General features: G+C 28.3%; 1 protein-coding gene across 2 annotated transcripts in view; it reads left to right on the forward strand.

Moving 5' to 3' along the window:
• The window catches only part of LOC136969318 (TATA-box-binding protein-like), a 48,188-nt gene that overhangs the window by 25,577 nt on the left and 5,565 nt on the right, over positions 1 to 17,046 (forward strand). For both annotated transcript variants that reach the window (XM_067263444.1, XM_067263446.1), the window contains exons 2-5: positions 3,059 to 3,219; positions 4,650 to 4,829; positions 10,413 to 10,476; positions 15,309 to 15,412. In XM_067263444.1, the coding sequence (XP_067119545.1) occupies positions 3,059 to 3,219; positions 4,650 to 4,829; positions 10,413 to 10,476; positions 15,309 to 15,412 (509 nt within the window). The remainder of the gene's footprint in view (positions 1 to 3,058; positions 3,220 to 4,649; positions 4,830 to 10,412; positions 10,477 to 15,308; positions 15,413 to 17,046) is intronic.

The raw sequence follows: 17,046 nt of genomic DNA on the forward strand, positions 1-17,046 counted from the left end.
AATTGGGACAGTAGTAGAAAAGGAATTTAGCAATTTTTGATATATTTTAGGGATCTTCCAAAAATATGTCAACACTACATACACTAATGTAATGTAGGCCTAACGATTGGCGGAGACAAAGCAATTTTGTCTTTCGCTCGGACAGTTCGATTTTTCCAGAAGGGTCAGCATAGCGGGATGTGTAACACACTGGGATCCCGTTTGAGGCAGACCTGAATGAGAGCAACTGACTGCTCCAGATTGGACCAGATGATACCCTTAGAAATGAAGGAACAGAGACTGCCAGGATCAATTTTTCGGTCTCTTGACCAAGTTGGAAGACATATAAGTTCCCTTGGAAGGTATTGTGTGCATGATTATGTCTAGATTTGGACAGCAGTCATCTGAACGTTGGGACCAGCATTCAGAGATGGTAGATTCTATGAACACTTCTGCCAAAGTGGCCCATCTCCAGGTAAAAGAAATTCTGCTCAAGAAAGGCCTTAAGGTGACTTTTGGACAAACCAGGACATGTTTTAACTAAAAAGGGAGAAAGAAAAAAGATCATTTGATCAGGAATTGATCGAATGGTCAACCTTTGTTTATGACACTACTAATATTTGGCAACACTAGTGTGATGCGAATCAGTTATTTGATGATGAGTCTGGCAAATTTATAATAAAATAGTTTATGTATCTTGGTTTAGTAAAGCATTAAAATAGGTAGGTAATTATTATTTTTTTTCTTACTTATTCATTTACCTACATATTACATATTTCATTTTAGAATTTATTATTGGTTCGCTTAACTGGGTCGAAACGATTAGTCCCAATGTGTCCCGATTAAGTGGAATCGGCTGTAGTTTGTCACCTTACTTATATGCACTCAAAATGTGCTTGTAGTGTAAACGCAAAAAGACTTTTTATTTATTTAGTTTTGCATCATGATGAAAAACTTATTATTTGAAATTATTTATTCTTATTAATAAATAATTGATAAGAATTGTGTGTGTGAATATATTTATTGTAAGTGAAAAGTATAAATTCCTCTATTTTGCTATTTTTTTACATAATTTGACTATTTGAAAATTTTGTGCTAGATTTGTAGCATTGTTCCGGCAAATGAGTATTGCTTGTATGTGTATATGTGAAAAAAATGGCCTAAATTGCTTTGAGGAGTTTGGCCAATGTAAGCAAACAGCAAAATTGTAGGATACTGTAATAGTAAATGATAAGCTTACTGCATTAGAAAACAATAAGAGATTCATGACAATCAGCCAGCTATCACTTTTAGTTATCTGAATAATTATTACTAGTCTAAACATTGTAACATTCATCAACACCAGCTAATACTTGAATTTTGGACAAACTATATACAATTAGTTGAATTGGGAAATAAATGGCATTTGTTTGATTGACTACATGCATTATAGTCTAACTCGGCATTTCTCAAACTTTTTGCTCATGCAACCTGATACATTTGTTTGCAGTGGTTCTGCAACCCAAATGTTCAAAATATAAATTTTTTAAAAAACCTGGTAAACTGGAGTCACTGTATATTATATAACAAGATAAAATTATGCATAATTGATAATAACTACCTGTAAAATGTAACATTGAATACATTTCTATTAAGAGTGGTTAAGGCTAATTTCAATTTGTAAAAAATAACTTACTTCAATTTCAGTTTTTATTTGTTAGAAATCGAAATTGGATCTGCTAAAAGGAGGTAAAAACCTGGAAAATAATTTGTTGTTCTGAGAAATTCATTGTTTCACAATCTGTTAAAATGAGATTCTGCTGTATACAGTATGTGTAACAAAAACACATCTACCTTTGTTAGAAACAAATAAGCTTGGATATGTTTGTTGGGGACCAACAGACATGTAACTAATAGGCTGCTATATTTCATTCACTAGGAGAAGTGAATGGTCCATTTGAAGCTTTTTCTTTTTGCATCTACTTGACGTGTAAATAAAACCAAGACATTTTATTATTACATTTTATCATGTTAACAAGAATTCCTTACATAACAAAAAAAGTGAAATGATTTTATGATTATTTTTTTGACATGGAAAAATTATTAGGGATTATATTTGGTGACCTATAATATGCATCATTAAAATCAAAATTGTTTTTAGTACTCGTCAACTGTAGGCAGGAAATTATGGTAAATTTTTATAGACTTGATAAGACAAATGCACTGATGCCTGAATGTACTTTCAATTTAAAATAACTTTTGGTGCCTACCACAGAGTATGAAAAAGTTTCTGGCCTAACTATGATTTAGACATTATTCCTATAAAACAATGATGTCATTTTTCAATATAGTCTTCTTGCAGTTCAACACACTTATTACATCTTGGAATTAGCATTTTAATATCCTCGAAAAAATAGTTTGCAGTTTTGCCTACAAAATGCTCATAAACTGCCTCCTGAAACTTTTCATCACTTTTTCGAAGGTCTTTTTTGAGTTTTGGAAACCGATGATAATCACTAGGAGTCAGGTCTGGACCGTAGGGTGAATGGTCATGCTCCTCAAACTCGCACTCCTTCACAACAGCCTTGGCATGGCAGTTGTGTGCACCGGCACATTGTCTTGTAAGAGGCAAACATGTTGAAAATTAATACAATAAGTCTAACTAAAATGAATGTTTCGAAGCAACTTATGCAAATTGACAGGAAAAACTGTTTTATTAATTCACATAAAAATAGTGCTATCTGATACTATCATTATTTTATTTCTATCATGTCTAAAACATAGTTAGGCCTGTTTTCAGCTGTAACTAATCTGTAGAATTAATTCTTAAATTATAAATAAAATATTTTGAAAATGTTTAAATTTGAACTTGAAAATTGGAAAATTTTGAAAACTGAATTTTTAATTGTTTGTTAAAACTAAAGTTTCAACATAACTAAAGATACTTTTGTTTATAAAATGTTTATAAAATTCAAAAATAGGAAGAGTAGTTTGGATTGCAATTTATTACTACATTTAAATTCAATCAAGAAAGACACAAATATTTAATTATAAGTATACTTAACTTATTAGTTTATAATTATGATTATTGCATTTTTAGCAAAATGCAGCCATATCAACAGTTTCTACAGTTCCATCTGTTACTGCAGCAACAGCAGCAGCGTCATCGTCATTGTTTCCGCCAACTCCAGGTCCTCCTATGACACCAATGACTCCCATAACTCCATCTTCAGCAGATCCTGGTATAGTTCCACAACTTCAGTAAGTGATTTTTTTAAATTAATAGTTTTACTAAAATTATTTTGTGATGAATAAATCAAAGATTTGAATTATTTTTTACAAACCCATTCAATTGCTCAATGTAATGTAGTAGTAAAATTTTCTTGATGCCATACACTTTTAATGAATATTGTAAACCTTTAAAAAAAATTAAAAAACTCAACTTTAAAATGCTTATATGAGAATAAAGATGAGTTCTGTGGAAAGTAGGGAAAAATGAATTTTATTTTATTGATAGAAAGATTGTACTAAGAAACTAGATTTATAAAAAAAAAGTTTCAGAAGCCCTATTATTAAGTGTTTTATTTTCGGATTGAATCAAACAGAATAGATTACAACATACAAATGAAGAACAATTAGAATGTTTATTTAATAATTATTATTGCCTTACTGTCCTTATTTAATTTCTTATTATATATTTTGTCAACATGGACATTAATCATTAACAGGACAATTATACTGGTGTTAAGCATTTACACAAGAAATTGAGGAAAACGTTCTTAAAGAAAACAGACTTTCTTTATTAAGCTACCTGACAGGTAGCTTAATAGGAATTGAATATATAGAATAAAGAATTGTAACTAAAAGTTGAAATTCAGCATTGTGATAATGTCACAATAAGTAATCGCTCATTAGAATTAGTTTGGTTTATTTTGTTACGGCGACGTGACACGTGAGCAATCTACCGAGGGGAATGCATCTAGGGAAGACTTTTATGGTGAAGAAAACCCAGAAAACTTCACATGGCCAGCTCATTGGCCATGTCCAAATCCATGACTAACTAACTACCAGAGTTTGGTGGTTTTATGTACTCAGCTACTGGATTGTGCTTATTATAATTAAGAAAGTACCTTTCAGAAACAAAAAAACCCCAAAGTCATTAGATGTGGAAAATTAAATACTTATAGACTTTTAACAGGGTAACTAACACTTTTGATTCCACACAGGCTATATGCTACCTGTCACAGTAATGATATAACATATCTATTTTATGCTATATCATTGTTACAGTAATTAAGTGAATATAATATATATTTTTTAAAATTACATTCTTTTTTATGAGAATTATATTTAGTTTATATTTTATTTTTTTGCCAATAGATGGCACTGTGTAAATCAGCAAATCAAATGTAGATAGGAATTAATTGATTTACAGAAATCCAATTGAGATTTTGGGGTGGGATGTACAATATTATATAAGTTAGAAGTATTTAAATGTAACTGCCAAGTTTCGAAGCAATTGGTCTAACAGCCTATGAGTGTATAGCAAACAAACAAACGTTCTCATTTATATATATATGAATATGATAAATTGAATTAAATTGAATATTAGAAATTGATGACAATGATTTTGTAAATGAATGAATATGGTAATAATGAGAACATTTATTAGAATAATATATTCATTTCAGAAATATTGTATCAACTGTGAATCTCGGTTGTAAACTTGATTTGAAAAAGATTGCTCTTCATGCTAGAAATGCAGAATATAATCCAAAACGGTTTGCTGCAGTTATTATGAGAATAAGAGAACCTCGAACTACAGCACTCATATTTAGTTCAGGAAAAATGGTGTGCACTGGTGCCAAAAGGTGAGTTTTATAGAGTATAATTTGATTTAAAGAAAGGATTTTGTTTTTATTTCTTTTAATAAATTAAAGCAGTTTTAGTTTGTTCCAAAGAATGTTTCATATTAGTAAATATTTAATTAATAGTAATAACAACAATAGCAACAATAATAAGTTTTTTACCAGTTTTTAAATGATGGCTTGTGGAAATTGGCAAAGATAACCTTAAAAAATAAAATAAATTTTTAAAAAATTTTAAATGGAAAATTATATTTAAAGGAAAGTTTTAAGTTTGGGACAATTTCCAGTCACCCCAAGGAATACCCAAACCATATATCAAATTAAAGCTTACAATGGGACAAACATGGAAATGGTACCAGTTTTAAGTTGAGGAGAGGAAACATGTCAAAAATTGCACTTGTACACCCCATCTTGGATCACTTAATTTTTGTACTAAACTTGTAAAAATATATAATAATTGATAGATGATGACACTGTAAGTAACAAGTATCACTTTTCACATGGGCTTTACTTAATTTTATTTTCATTAATGTAAAATGTTTTGTAACAGCATTATAAATTGTGATTAGCAGTATGAAGTTGTATATGCAAAACTGAATTTCACTCTGCTGTACACTGTAATGAGTTTCTGGATTTTTTAGCAGTATGCATAACAGTAAGCGTAATGCATGCCATAAAAATGCACTTTTAACTTTGGGTGACAAGTGCAATTTTTTATTTGTTCTTTCTACTTCAACTTGAAACTATTGCCATTGTGTTTCTCTTGTCATAAGCTTATGCTGAATCATCTCTTATTGAAATATCAAATGCTAACGATTCTATGAAAGAATTTATTTGTTATAAAAGCATTTATATTTTAAGTTGTTTTTATTGAATAGAAGATTCATCATAATAAATTTATATCATTTAAATAAAAATATTGGATTACTATAAAAAGAATCAGTTAACATAATTTTGACTGAAATAATGTTATATGCAAGAAAAATCAACAAATGTAGAAAAAAATATATATCTGAACTAAATTCAAAATTGTAGATATAAAAGATGAAAAAATATTTTAAGAACTAATTGTAATTCATCAAAGTAACAAATTAATTAATAATAATGTGTTTAGTTTTTATAGAATTATGTTTTTGCATATTAAATAAATTGAAAAGAGGATACTAAAATCAAGATATAAAAAATAAATTTTCTTATTAAATGAAATATATCAAAAGACAATTGCTTTGATTTTATTACAGTCAACTCCCTTTAAACTGCTCCTTCATGTACTGCCACCCCGAAAAATGATTTGTTCCATAGTAAATTGGTAGTATAAACTGCCACCCTGTTTTCTGCCATCAACCAATTATGATTGAAAATAAAATTGTCATTTTCCATACAAAATATTTCAGATAAACCACCACATTTTTTATTGTCACAAAAATTAAGGTAAAATATTGTGGGAATGGGACTTCTTAGCAATTTTAAAATGTGAGAAACAAGAAGTTTCATCACGAGTAACAGTTTTTTCTTGTCCAATTGATGATTAGGCGTGTCTTATGACAGTTAAGATCTATGCAAATAACAAGCTAGAGATATCTGGACATACATTCTGTCAGTTGAGTCTGAAACTACTTAGATCTTTGTGCTTTGAATTCTTGCTGTAGAGTACATATTTTATTTACACTCTGATTGTTTTAGTCTTATATGCAATGAAGAAGAAAACTATCTTTACAATCAATAAAAAGCAAGAAATCTATGCATGTAGTGAAACCCATCCATCCTGCTTTCAAAAATATATTGCCAGTCACTTTTCTATTCTTTGGAAGAAAAATGTAAATAGATGGATGGTAGATATTTTAAACCAAAAAAACAAGTGGATGGATGCAGAAAATACAGCCACTAGAAAAATGAAAACTGTAAAATATGACAACTTGAAAAAGATTTAGTAATATCGCTTGTGCACATGAATGCGAAGAATGGCACTATCACAGATGATGTGATAAGAAAGCAAGCAGAAATATTTTGGCAACAGATGAATATAAGCAATTTTAGTTACAGCAATGGGTGGCTACATCAGTGTAAACAGTGTCATGGCTTATCACAGTGAAAGAAACATGATGAAACTGCTGAAGTTGATTTGGATGTTGTGGAAGAGAGTAGAACAAGTCTGTCGACAATAATAGAGTGGTATGATATGAAAGATGTGTATAACGTGAATGAAACTATTATATTTTACTGATAAAAACCTGACAAGAAAATTGCTCATGCCATATGAAAGGCTGCAAGAAGAATAAAGATAGAATCACAATCGCCTTTTGTTGTAATTCAGCCAGAACTTTTGACAAGAGAACTGTGACTGTCATTGGAAGATTCACAAAGCCTCATTGTTTTAAAAATTTTGATCCTTTTGTTTATTCCACTACAAGCACAACAAAAAGGGATGAATGAAAGCTCTGCTTTCCCAAGAATTTGTTGAAAATTTTTAGTAGCAAAATGAAGAGAGAAAACCCTGTCATAATATAGTCAATCTAAGCAATGTGGAAATACAATTTTTTCCAGCAAATTGTACAGGAATTCTGCAAACACGTAATGCTGGCACAATAAAAAGTTTAAAAAATTATGTTCTAAACATAATTTTTTAAACTTTAAAGAATACTATTTAAAAAACATTTGATCCTGACGATGGCTACAAAAATATCTGAAAACATTAGATGAATAAAAAATAATTGCTGGAATAGGTTGTTTATCTAGGTATTTACAATAAAAAGTTTTAAATCTGACTACAGATGCTGCCAAGTATGGAAAATTATCAATTGCATCAATGATGAAATTCCTATTGAAATGTCCCTGAAGTCTTCACTGCTGTTAATTAAAAAATCATGGAATGAAGTGACATCTAGAACAATAAAAAATTGCTGGCCGCACACTGGCCTATTCAGAAGGCACAAATTGATGAGGATTTTAACAACAGTGTTCAAATGTTAAGTAGTGATGTTAGCTATCTTTCAAGCATCACTTTTACATTTCAACTTGCTGCTGTAGAATTGATTGAAATCGACTGTAATGAGGATAATTTTGCAGAGTTAACCTCAGAAGAAATAGTTAATTTTGTGAGAAAAGAAGATAGTCAACTGCAAGAAGAAAATGAAGACCATGACAGTGATGACAGAAAATCCTCTAGTAACTGCAAAAGAAGCTAAGGCTTATTTAGAGAAAATTTGACATTTTCTGGAGGTAAGTGTCCAATAAGGATTATCTGATGCATGTTAACTCATTGGATACATTTATCTCCATGACTTGAGGAAATAATGTAGTTTGGACTACTTTGGACAGGTTTTTTTTATATGTGAGAAGCAATAAATATAACATAAATGAAGGAAAAGTGATAGTTATTCTTATTATCCTGGGGTGTTCCTATTTACATGCGATTTTTAATAAACTGCCATCCTCAGGTTTCCACCATGGCCCTAAAACCAATGGTGGAAGTTTAAAGGGGATTGACTGTAAGTACTTTTTTTTTTACTTGTTATAAATTAAAAGACAATTATTGTATCAAGAAATTTGAAAACAAAGCAATTGTAAAATAGTAAGAAGTAATTTATGCAGTAAAAGATAATTTTTAGGTGGAAAGGAGGTGACAAATTTATTACAAAAAAAATCACACACTTTTACTTGCTACTTCCACCAATACTTAATAGATGAATAGAAGAAAACAAATGTTCTTGGCCACTTTATTGACTTTCCCTAGGTTACAAAAACTTTTTTACATCTTTAAATAAACTGTACATTCGATAAAAGAATTTTTAATGAACTTCTAAAACAATTTGAATGAACATAAACATTCAAAATATGGAGCTAACTTTTCATTTTCCCTTTCCCTTCTCTTATGAAACTCCTCTTTCCTGTTTTTTTTTTTTTTTAATACCACAATAATGAGTATGACTCCTGTAATTCAGTAAAAAAAAATTATATAGTAGTACTGGGTTATATGTAAAATTTCTGAACAGAACGTGATGCAAATTAAAAATGCAATCTTCACAAATCATTTGGTGACACATGATGGCAATGTCCACTTTAATAATGTTAAAGATAGCTTCAAAATCATTAATTGTAGAAAAACAAACAAAAGAATATACTTTGGATAGTCTTTTTTTTTAAGTTGAAACTATATTAAGAAACTAACAAAATATGACTCATTTAAAATTTTCACAAAGAAAAACGTGCTTAAGCCATTTAATTTTAAAATATTCATACTTTTATTAGTTTTGATTGATTTAATAATAATAATAATTATAATTATATTTATTGGACTGCAATTTGAAAAATGTGGCTGATATCATAATTATGTTCAGCCAATTTCTTTTGCAGAAAGCATGTTGTGGAGCCTATGTATTCCAAGGAGTACATAGTTTCCACATAGGCTATTGGCATAATTATATACATAATTATGATATCAGCCATAACAAGCTCACCACCACCTTGGCTAGTTATGCCTCAGATAGCAACAAACAGGCCAATCTACAGAACACCGCAATCATTAAGAGAGCCAAATGATCATAAAACATTAGGGCCTTGAAATTGCTGGAAATATATAAAGCCAAAAAACAAGGTAGAAGCATTAACTTCAAGGATGAAAAACACTTGTCCTATGCATGGCAGATATTACTTTAAACCACATCTGGGCCTTTTAATAACATCAAAATTAATTTTTTTTTAAAAAATTTAACAGTTAGAAATGGGTTTAATATCTTGTCCTGCTTTATATCAATGATGTCATCCAACAAATTTAATCTGAAAATGTATTTGATTAACAAAGCGTTTTTAAAATGCAAAGGCATTTGATTAACGGAACATTTTTAAAATGCAACGTTTATGTTCGACCTGAAGATCTGGCTGATGGATTGAAAATGTTAGTCATCATCAAGATAATAAGCTTCTGGAGAGTTCTTTAGAAGGTACTACAAAGAAGGTTTGATGCAATATAGTACTTAACTATTCATTGACAAAAATAAAAAGCCAGAATAAGAAAATACTTTTGATACTTTAAAAGTTTTTAAAAAATAAGTGACTTTTTTTTTAGGTACTTTGTGGAATATAGTATTATAAGTGATGAACAAATAACTGGAATTATGATTAATTTGTAACTCTCAACACCATTCCTGCACTTCCAGTAAACACATTTATTAATATAACAATCATTTTTGGCATATTTCTTAAGCCTACATAAGGCTACACACTCTAGCTTTAATTTGATAATGTTCAAAATAGAATATTACTTGGTAAGTGGTGTTATTTAATTTTAAGATATAGAATGACTAGCATTCCAATTTCAAACGTTATCAAATTAAAGCTAGAGAGAGAGAAACCTGATGCAGGCTCATAAAATATGCCAAAAACATTTGTGTTGTTGTTAATGTGTTTGCTGGAAGTGCAGTGATAGATCCTGAGAGATAAAAGAATAGTGTTGCTTTTGTCCCATCTGTAAGAGTTTGCTGTTATATTCAGATATAGAAAATGTTTTATATATGTGCAGAAATACATAATTATGATATTTTAATTGGTCTTTTATAATTTTTTTATATATTTTTTTTGATTTTATAGTGAAGAACAATCAAGACTTGCTGCAAGAAAGTATGCAAGAATTGTTCAGAAATTAGGATTTGATGTAAGTTTAAGTAACTTATCAATTTCTCATTTGAATAAAATGAGTTCATTAAATGGTGTGTGTTATGGACTAAGTGATTAATACGGGCATTATGAATAAGGACAAACAAAATTTGGCACTGTCATAAATTTCAGGTTTTTTATCACAATTTATCAGATTGATAGGTCACTATGAATACTGCTATCGCCTGGACGAGCAAAGTGATGATAATACTTTGATCATTCGACATGTGCTAACCAACCAGCACATGTGTCTGAGTTTCGCATGTATATTGTGTTTATTATTGAATTTTCAATTCATGTGGCCAGTGGGTAAACTTGTGCAATATTTTAATTTTATTTTTCTCTCTTAAAATAGTGTTTACTTGTTTGAAAAAATAATGATCATGCACAATCATTAAGTGATTTCAATAACATCTTCAATGATATTAACTCATTTAATTAGTCAGTCTTAATTACTTGAATAAATAAACTAAAGAAATATTTACTTTTTTATATACTTTATACCAAAAATGACATTCCAGAAGTTTCCTTTAAGTTGATTTTGATTGAAGTATAAATTTGTTAATAAGACTTTTTGTTAACATTAGTTTAATTAATTCAGTTAATAATTATTATTTTTAAAAAATCAAATGTTGTTTTTAAAATACTTTGGAACAATTCACAAAAAATAAATAAATCTTAACGAAAAGAGTGGAGATTCTTTTTTGAAGATCAAATTGCCCAAAGGGAATGTGGCTTTATTCATAATGTCTGGTCAATTTAATAAATTAATCAATATTTATCAAGCTGCATGGTTATTTTAGTCATTATTCATAATGTCTGGGCATTATAAATAATGTGCTATTAATTACTTAACCCATAACACATGTATATACACAAATTCAAAGATGAAAAATATGTATTATTTTTACAATAGAAAATTTTCTTGAAGCTGTTTATATTGTATTAATGTATTTAAAATCTAACTAAATAATAGTTATTACTCAATAATTAAACCCCTGAACTATAAATAGTAACTCATAATTTATTTAAAAAAATCTATAAACACTTAATGATTATTTTGATAAAAAAAACACCTTAATGAAAACAAGTAAAATGGCGAAGTCGTTTTTGGGACAAGACTATGTCTCAGAGAGCGTGAGCAATGCATGCGCAAATCTCACACTTGTGCCTGTTTATAGAAACAGTCTCAGCATTTCATATTTTTTTTTGACTTTGTTCTCGGTCCCCTGACTACCTACAAGTCTGGTTTATTTTGTGTGTGCATGATTTGGGCACCAAATACTCTGTGTCAAATTGCAACTCCTGACATGTACTCCTTCATACCTCTAAGATGTGCAGCCGTTGACAGCAGTGTAATATATCAGTAAATTTGTTGCATTAAGTTATAATTTCATAGATTTTAAAATAAATTAATATATTTTACAGAAATATAAAAATTTATTCTGAAAAAAAAAAAAATACAAAAATTATAATACATTCTAATAATTTGTTTAAACAGTTTTTAAAATTTATGTAATTAACAAATTTAAACTTCAGATTGATTAGATTTTATTGATTTGTTTATATTGATCAAAGTTCGTACAATGTCCATAATAATAATGATTAATTTAAATAAGTTTAACAAAAAAAACTAAACACTCAAATTTTTCCAGGTTTTTACTAGAAATTTATTAATACAGGTAACCCCCGTATAACATGTCAATTCTATGGCACAGATTCACTCTAACATGGTTCAAGAATTTGGTAAAACCCTCGTACAACAGAAATGTAATAAAAAGTATTAAAAGCGAACTTTATCTAATTTGAAATTAGGAAAATCCCCATACAACAGTTCAATAAACGTGATAAAGCTTTTAAGTGTGAAAGATACCTCATTTGACATTTTTCGTTCAAGCACGTACAAACTATCAGATTTTCCTGCATAATTTTCGTGAACTATTAGTACTTAAGTACAGTATGTAAATCTTCTTTTCCCACCTTCTGTCGATACATGTGGTCCTTCTCAAAACTTGTTTCAGTGTTGCCAGATCTCAACACTTCTGCTTTCAGTGTTGTTTAATTTATATGAATATGTATCACTACTTAAGAAAATTTTAATAAAGATATTTATCTTAATTATGAAAATATAATAGCATGTTTTTTAATTTTTGGAACCTAACCCCCCCCTTTTGTACTAGTTCTTTATTTCGTATAACATGGCAATTTTTTGGAACATAACTCCTGTGTTATATGGGGGTTACCTGTATTACAATCTATTTGGTAAAACTATTATTTTATATGTGTTTTAATATTTAACAATTTAGAAAATCTAGAGTAAAAGTATATCTATAGAACAATTTGAATTGTATTCAAACTGATTTTTTTATCTGAAAATTTTTAAATTATTAATTAATAATTCTAATTATATACATAGTAAATTTTATTTGTACTAAGGCAAGCCTTGTTACAGGGAGTTAGTACGGTAGAGCGTCATTTATCTGAAAGCCGGTTATCCGAAAGCTTTCCAGTCGGACTGTGTCATGCTGAATCGAACGTTTTTGATACTAGATTAACTTCTAAAGTATAATTTTTTTGTTTTTATATTTTTCAATATACAGTCAAACCTGTTTTTATGCGCTCTTTTTATGTGCGATTTTTTTAATGCGAATTTTTAATTTGTGCGGTATAGTTGGCGACTAGTCTCGTGCGATTCGTCATGTCTTACGTTGACTTATTATAGCTAAATAAACTTATTATAGCATAAATGCACTTATTATAGTAATATTATTGCATGAATATGCGAAAAATGAAATAATTTACTTTTTAAGTCAACAAAACACCATCTGGACAAAAATATGTAAAACAGACGATAGACCAAACGATGCAGTCAAGTGCTGACATCTGTTGTCAATAAATTCTATTTCGTACGGTTTTGAGTTATTTTCTATGTGAGACTTTTTTTATGCGGTCCCTGTTGACCGCATAAAAAAAAAATATTTTTTAATTGTGTCGCGAAAACTATTATTTACAGCCATTCGTGAAGTTTCGTGAGATTTTTTTTTTATGCGTTTTTTTTAATGCGGTCCCTATCCCCCGCATAAAAACAGGTTTGACTGTATTTATTTTGTTTGTACAAAATAAAGAAATAATTTTTAACGATACAATAGCTTCGATTATTATTATAAAAATTTTCGTTAGGCTTAAAATCGACGAAAATTCAACACGAAGCGACACGCAACGGAGAAAAATTTCAACATCGGATAGGTTAATTTTTTTTTTTCGTACATAATCGGTTATCCGAACAACCCAGTCTGCAATTGATTCGGATAAACGATGCTCTAGTGTATTAACACGGTTTAAAAGTTTACATTTGTTGTCAGCCGTTTTTCTATTATACATTTTACTTGAGTACAATTAGTATCATTACATTGAATATATTAATACATGTAAATGTTTGTCTACAATTAAGTAATATGTTTTATTTGACAAGATAATTAATTAATAATAATTTATAATAATTAGTTTCATAGTTTTTTTTAATTCATTGGTAATCTGATTAAAGAAATTGTTTATTCTATACATTTAATTTATTGTTAAGTTACTTAATTTAGCTCTGTACTCTTGAATTTGATTTGTGCATATTGTCTTCATGATTCCATATTTTTGACGATATTTTACAAATATTTCACAGTCCTTTAATAGATGGATCAAAGACCAGTCTCCAGTTTCACCAGTAACAGTGATCCTTAGTAAAAGTCTATATAAGTGGTGTTAATAAATAATGAATATTTATTAAGTCTTATTTGCAGTAATAGTATTTTAATATTCATTTAGTATTTACTATCATTATATTCGAGTTTAAGGGGATATTTAGTGTGCTTATATACCATGGATGATAGACTGAATGCATTAATGAGTTTTGATCCTTATTTATAGATTGTAAAAAGGCTGATTCCATCATTAATGTATAACCAAATTGCCAGTTGTTTTCTGAATTATCAAATAGTTTGAATATAATTCTAATTATTAAAATGTACTTAAAATAATTCTGTTTGTCTGTACATACTAAATTATATTCTTAAATTTAGCATATAAATAATTTAAAGAAGCAAACATCAGGTTTTTCTAACTGATTTAATTTTTGATTACAATTATTTCTATTTCTGAACATACATAAAAATATATATAATACTACAACATATATTTTTAGTTTATTGATTTATAGGAATAAGCATGTCATTGGCAATAAATTAAATATATAATCAGAAGTATTTTCAATCTATTTAACAGTCATCTTCAGACTTAGAGGATAAAATAGTATGTTGCATTGTTTATGTTGCACATTTCATGTGTTATCAGGTTTTCTTTACAAATTGAAAACAACAAAGCATTCAGTTCAAAATGAGAAGTTATTTGTAGTTTACTGCTTAATTCAACATTAATTTTTCATTTATTATACACATCTTTCATTTATTATACATACTGATATATTGTACATATCTAAACATTTAAAAAAAATTTATATAAATATTTCAATGTTCAATTTCAAGCCATATAATATCCATAATAATAATGTCAGGTCAGCAGAAAAATTATTTAAAATCGTTTCAATTGTTTGTAATCAACATACGTTTTAGTACTGTAAAAGCTAATTCTATGTAATTATTTTATTACGTTACTTTCATTAAGGTGTTTTTTAATAAAATAATCATTAAGTATTTATAAATTTATTTTGTAAAATAAATTATGAGTTACTACTTATAGTTTAGGGGTTTAATTATTGAATAATAATCAGTTTGTAATTATGTGTATATATATATGTGTTTTTTTTTTTTTTTTTAATTTTAGGCCAAGTTTTTAGATTTTAAAATACAGAATATGGTAGGAAGCTGTGATGTTAAATTTCCAATTAGACTGGAAGGACTTGTTTTAACTCATAGCCAGTTTAGCAGGTAATTTAATTAAAGATAATTGATATCATCAAATTTATATAATCACTTATAAAAATGAAAAATGACTGTTTTTGGATTTTGCTACTAGTTTATAAGAACTTCACATATAAAGCTTAAAATATTTATTACTGTCAAATACTTTCATTACTTTTAAATTATGTTTTTTTTGTGGTGGTGGTGGTGATAGTAATAGTAGTCAAAATTACTAGCATAAGAAGTATATTTGAATAATACAAGAACTATTTTAATTGTTTGATGTAAAGTTATAATAAATAAATGATAATAACTGAAGACAAAGATAAAAATGTGTCAAATTTGAAAAACTAATAAAGAATAGTTGTAAGTTAATAATTTTATAAAACTGTTATTTTAATAAAAATGTATATCAGGTTGATCAAATGGGAAGTTTACTTGCAAGAAATAATGAACTTGGCAATACTATGAGATGGTATTGCCTGACTATAACTAGTCATGTTAATGATTTCTAAGTGTAGTGTTTGCTTGTTGTTTTTTGAACTATGTTTTGCAATAACTGGAAATGCCTTATACTACAGAACAAAGAATTTTCATAGTGAAAAGTTACATAAAGGAGACAAGTTATTGAAAATGGAGATGGCAGTTATGTGAAAATATCTTAAATTGTCTATGTTTAGAGGTATGTTTACAAACTTTTTTAATAAGTGGCAGTTCACTGTATTGCATGTAACAAAAGAGTTATCATAAACAAAAAGTTATTTGGGAAATATTTTAAAATGCTTCTAAATCTTTAAATATTTTCTCAGATAACTTTTGACTTAGGCACACTTAACTTAGAAAGAAGTGTCACAGAATCTTTAAGATGTTTACCTCAAAAGACTGGATTATCTTAATTTGGTTCATAAAGCTTTGAAAAGAATCAGACTTTGGTTTTGTAGAGTTACAAATGTTATCTAAAGAAAATAAGTGTTGAAGATTTAAGCAATCAGAAGCAAAAATTAATTGTTGAACATTGAAATGGTTGGTAAAATGTCTAATAACAGAGATGGAATCATGGAGTCAAAAGCTTTAGAAATATTGATATATAAAATGCATGTGGATTTTTTTATTTTTGAGATTTTTTTATCATTACAGAATGAGTTTCAAGATTACATACTGTTGATCAGTGTCAAACACTACAATATTGAAAAGGCTTTAGTCTAATGATTATGGGAGAATAAGTATAATCAAATAAACAATGATCAAAGATTTTTATTGTAGTAGACAAAAGGAAGAGAGGTTAGGAAAGTTTTTCAATCTTTCTTAGTGATGACAATAATAAAGGAAGATTGTCACTGATCAGGGATATAGCCAGACTGAATAGTCCCATTAAAAGATGAGATAAAAGCAACAATAGGTAGGAGCAATAGTTAAAATGTTGGAGTAAAAAATAGGAATAAAATCAAAGCTGTTGAAAGACAAAGCTAATTTCAGAATTCCTTGACAAACTTACAAAAAAATAAAAAGTGATACTGACAGAATTTGACATGGAATGGTGCAAGACTTTAAAATTTAATTTAGGAGATATAAAGTACCACTTAGTAGACTGGAATGATATAATAAACACTTCAATCAAAGCCTTAAATTGTATTTCAGTAAGATTTAATTTGAAAAAGGTT

The sequence above is a fragment of the Centruroides vittatus genome, unplaced genomic scaffold (assembly GCF_030686945.1).
Source record: "Centruroides vittatus isolate TY-2023 unplaced genomic scaffold, ASM3068694v2 contig_1776, whole genome shotgun sequence".
Lineage (NCBI taxonomy): Eukaryota > Metazoa > Arthropoda > Arachnida > Scorpiones > Buthidae > Centruroides > Centruroides vittatus.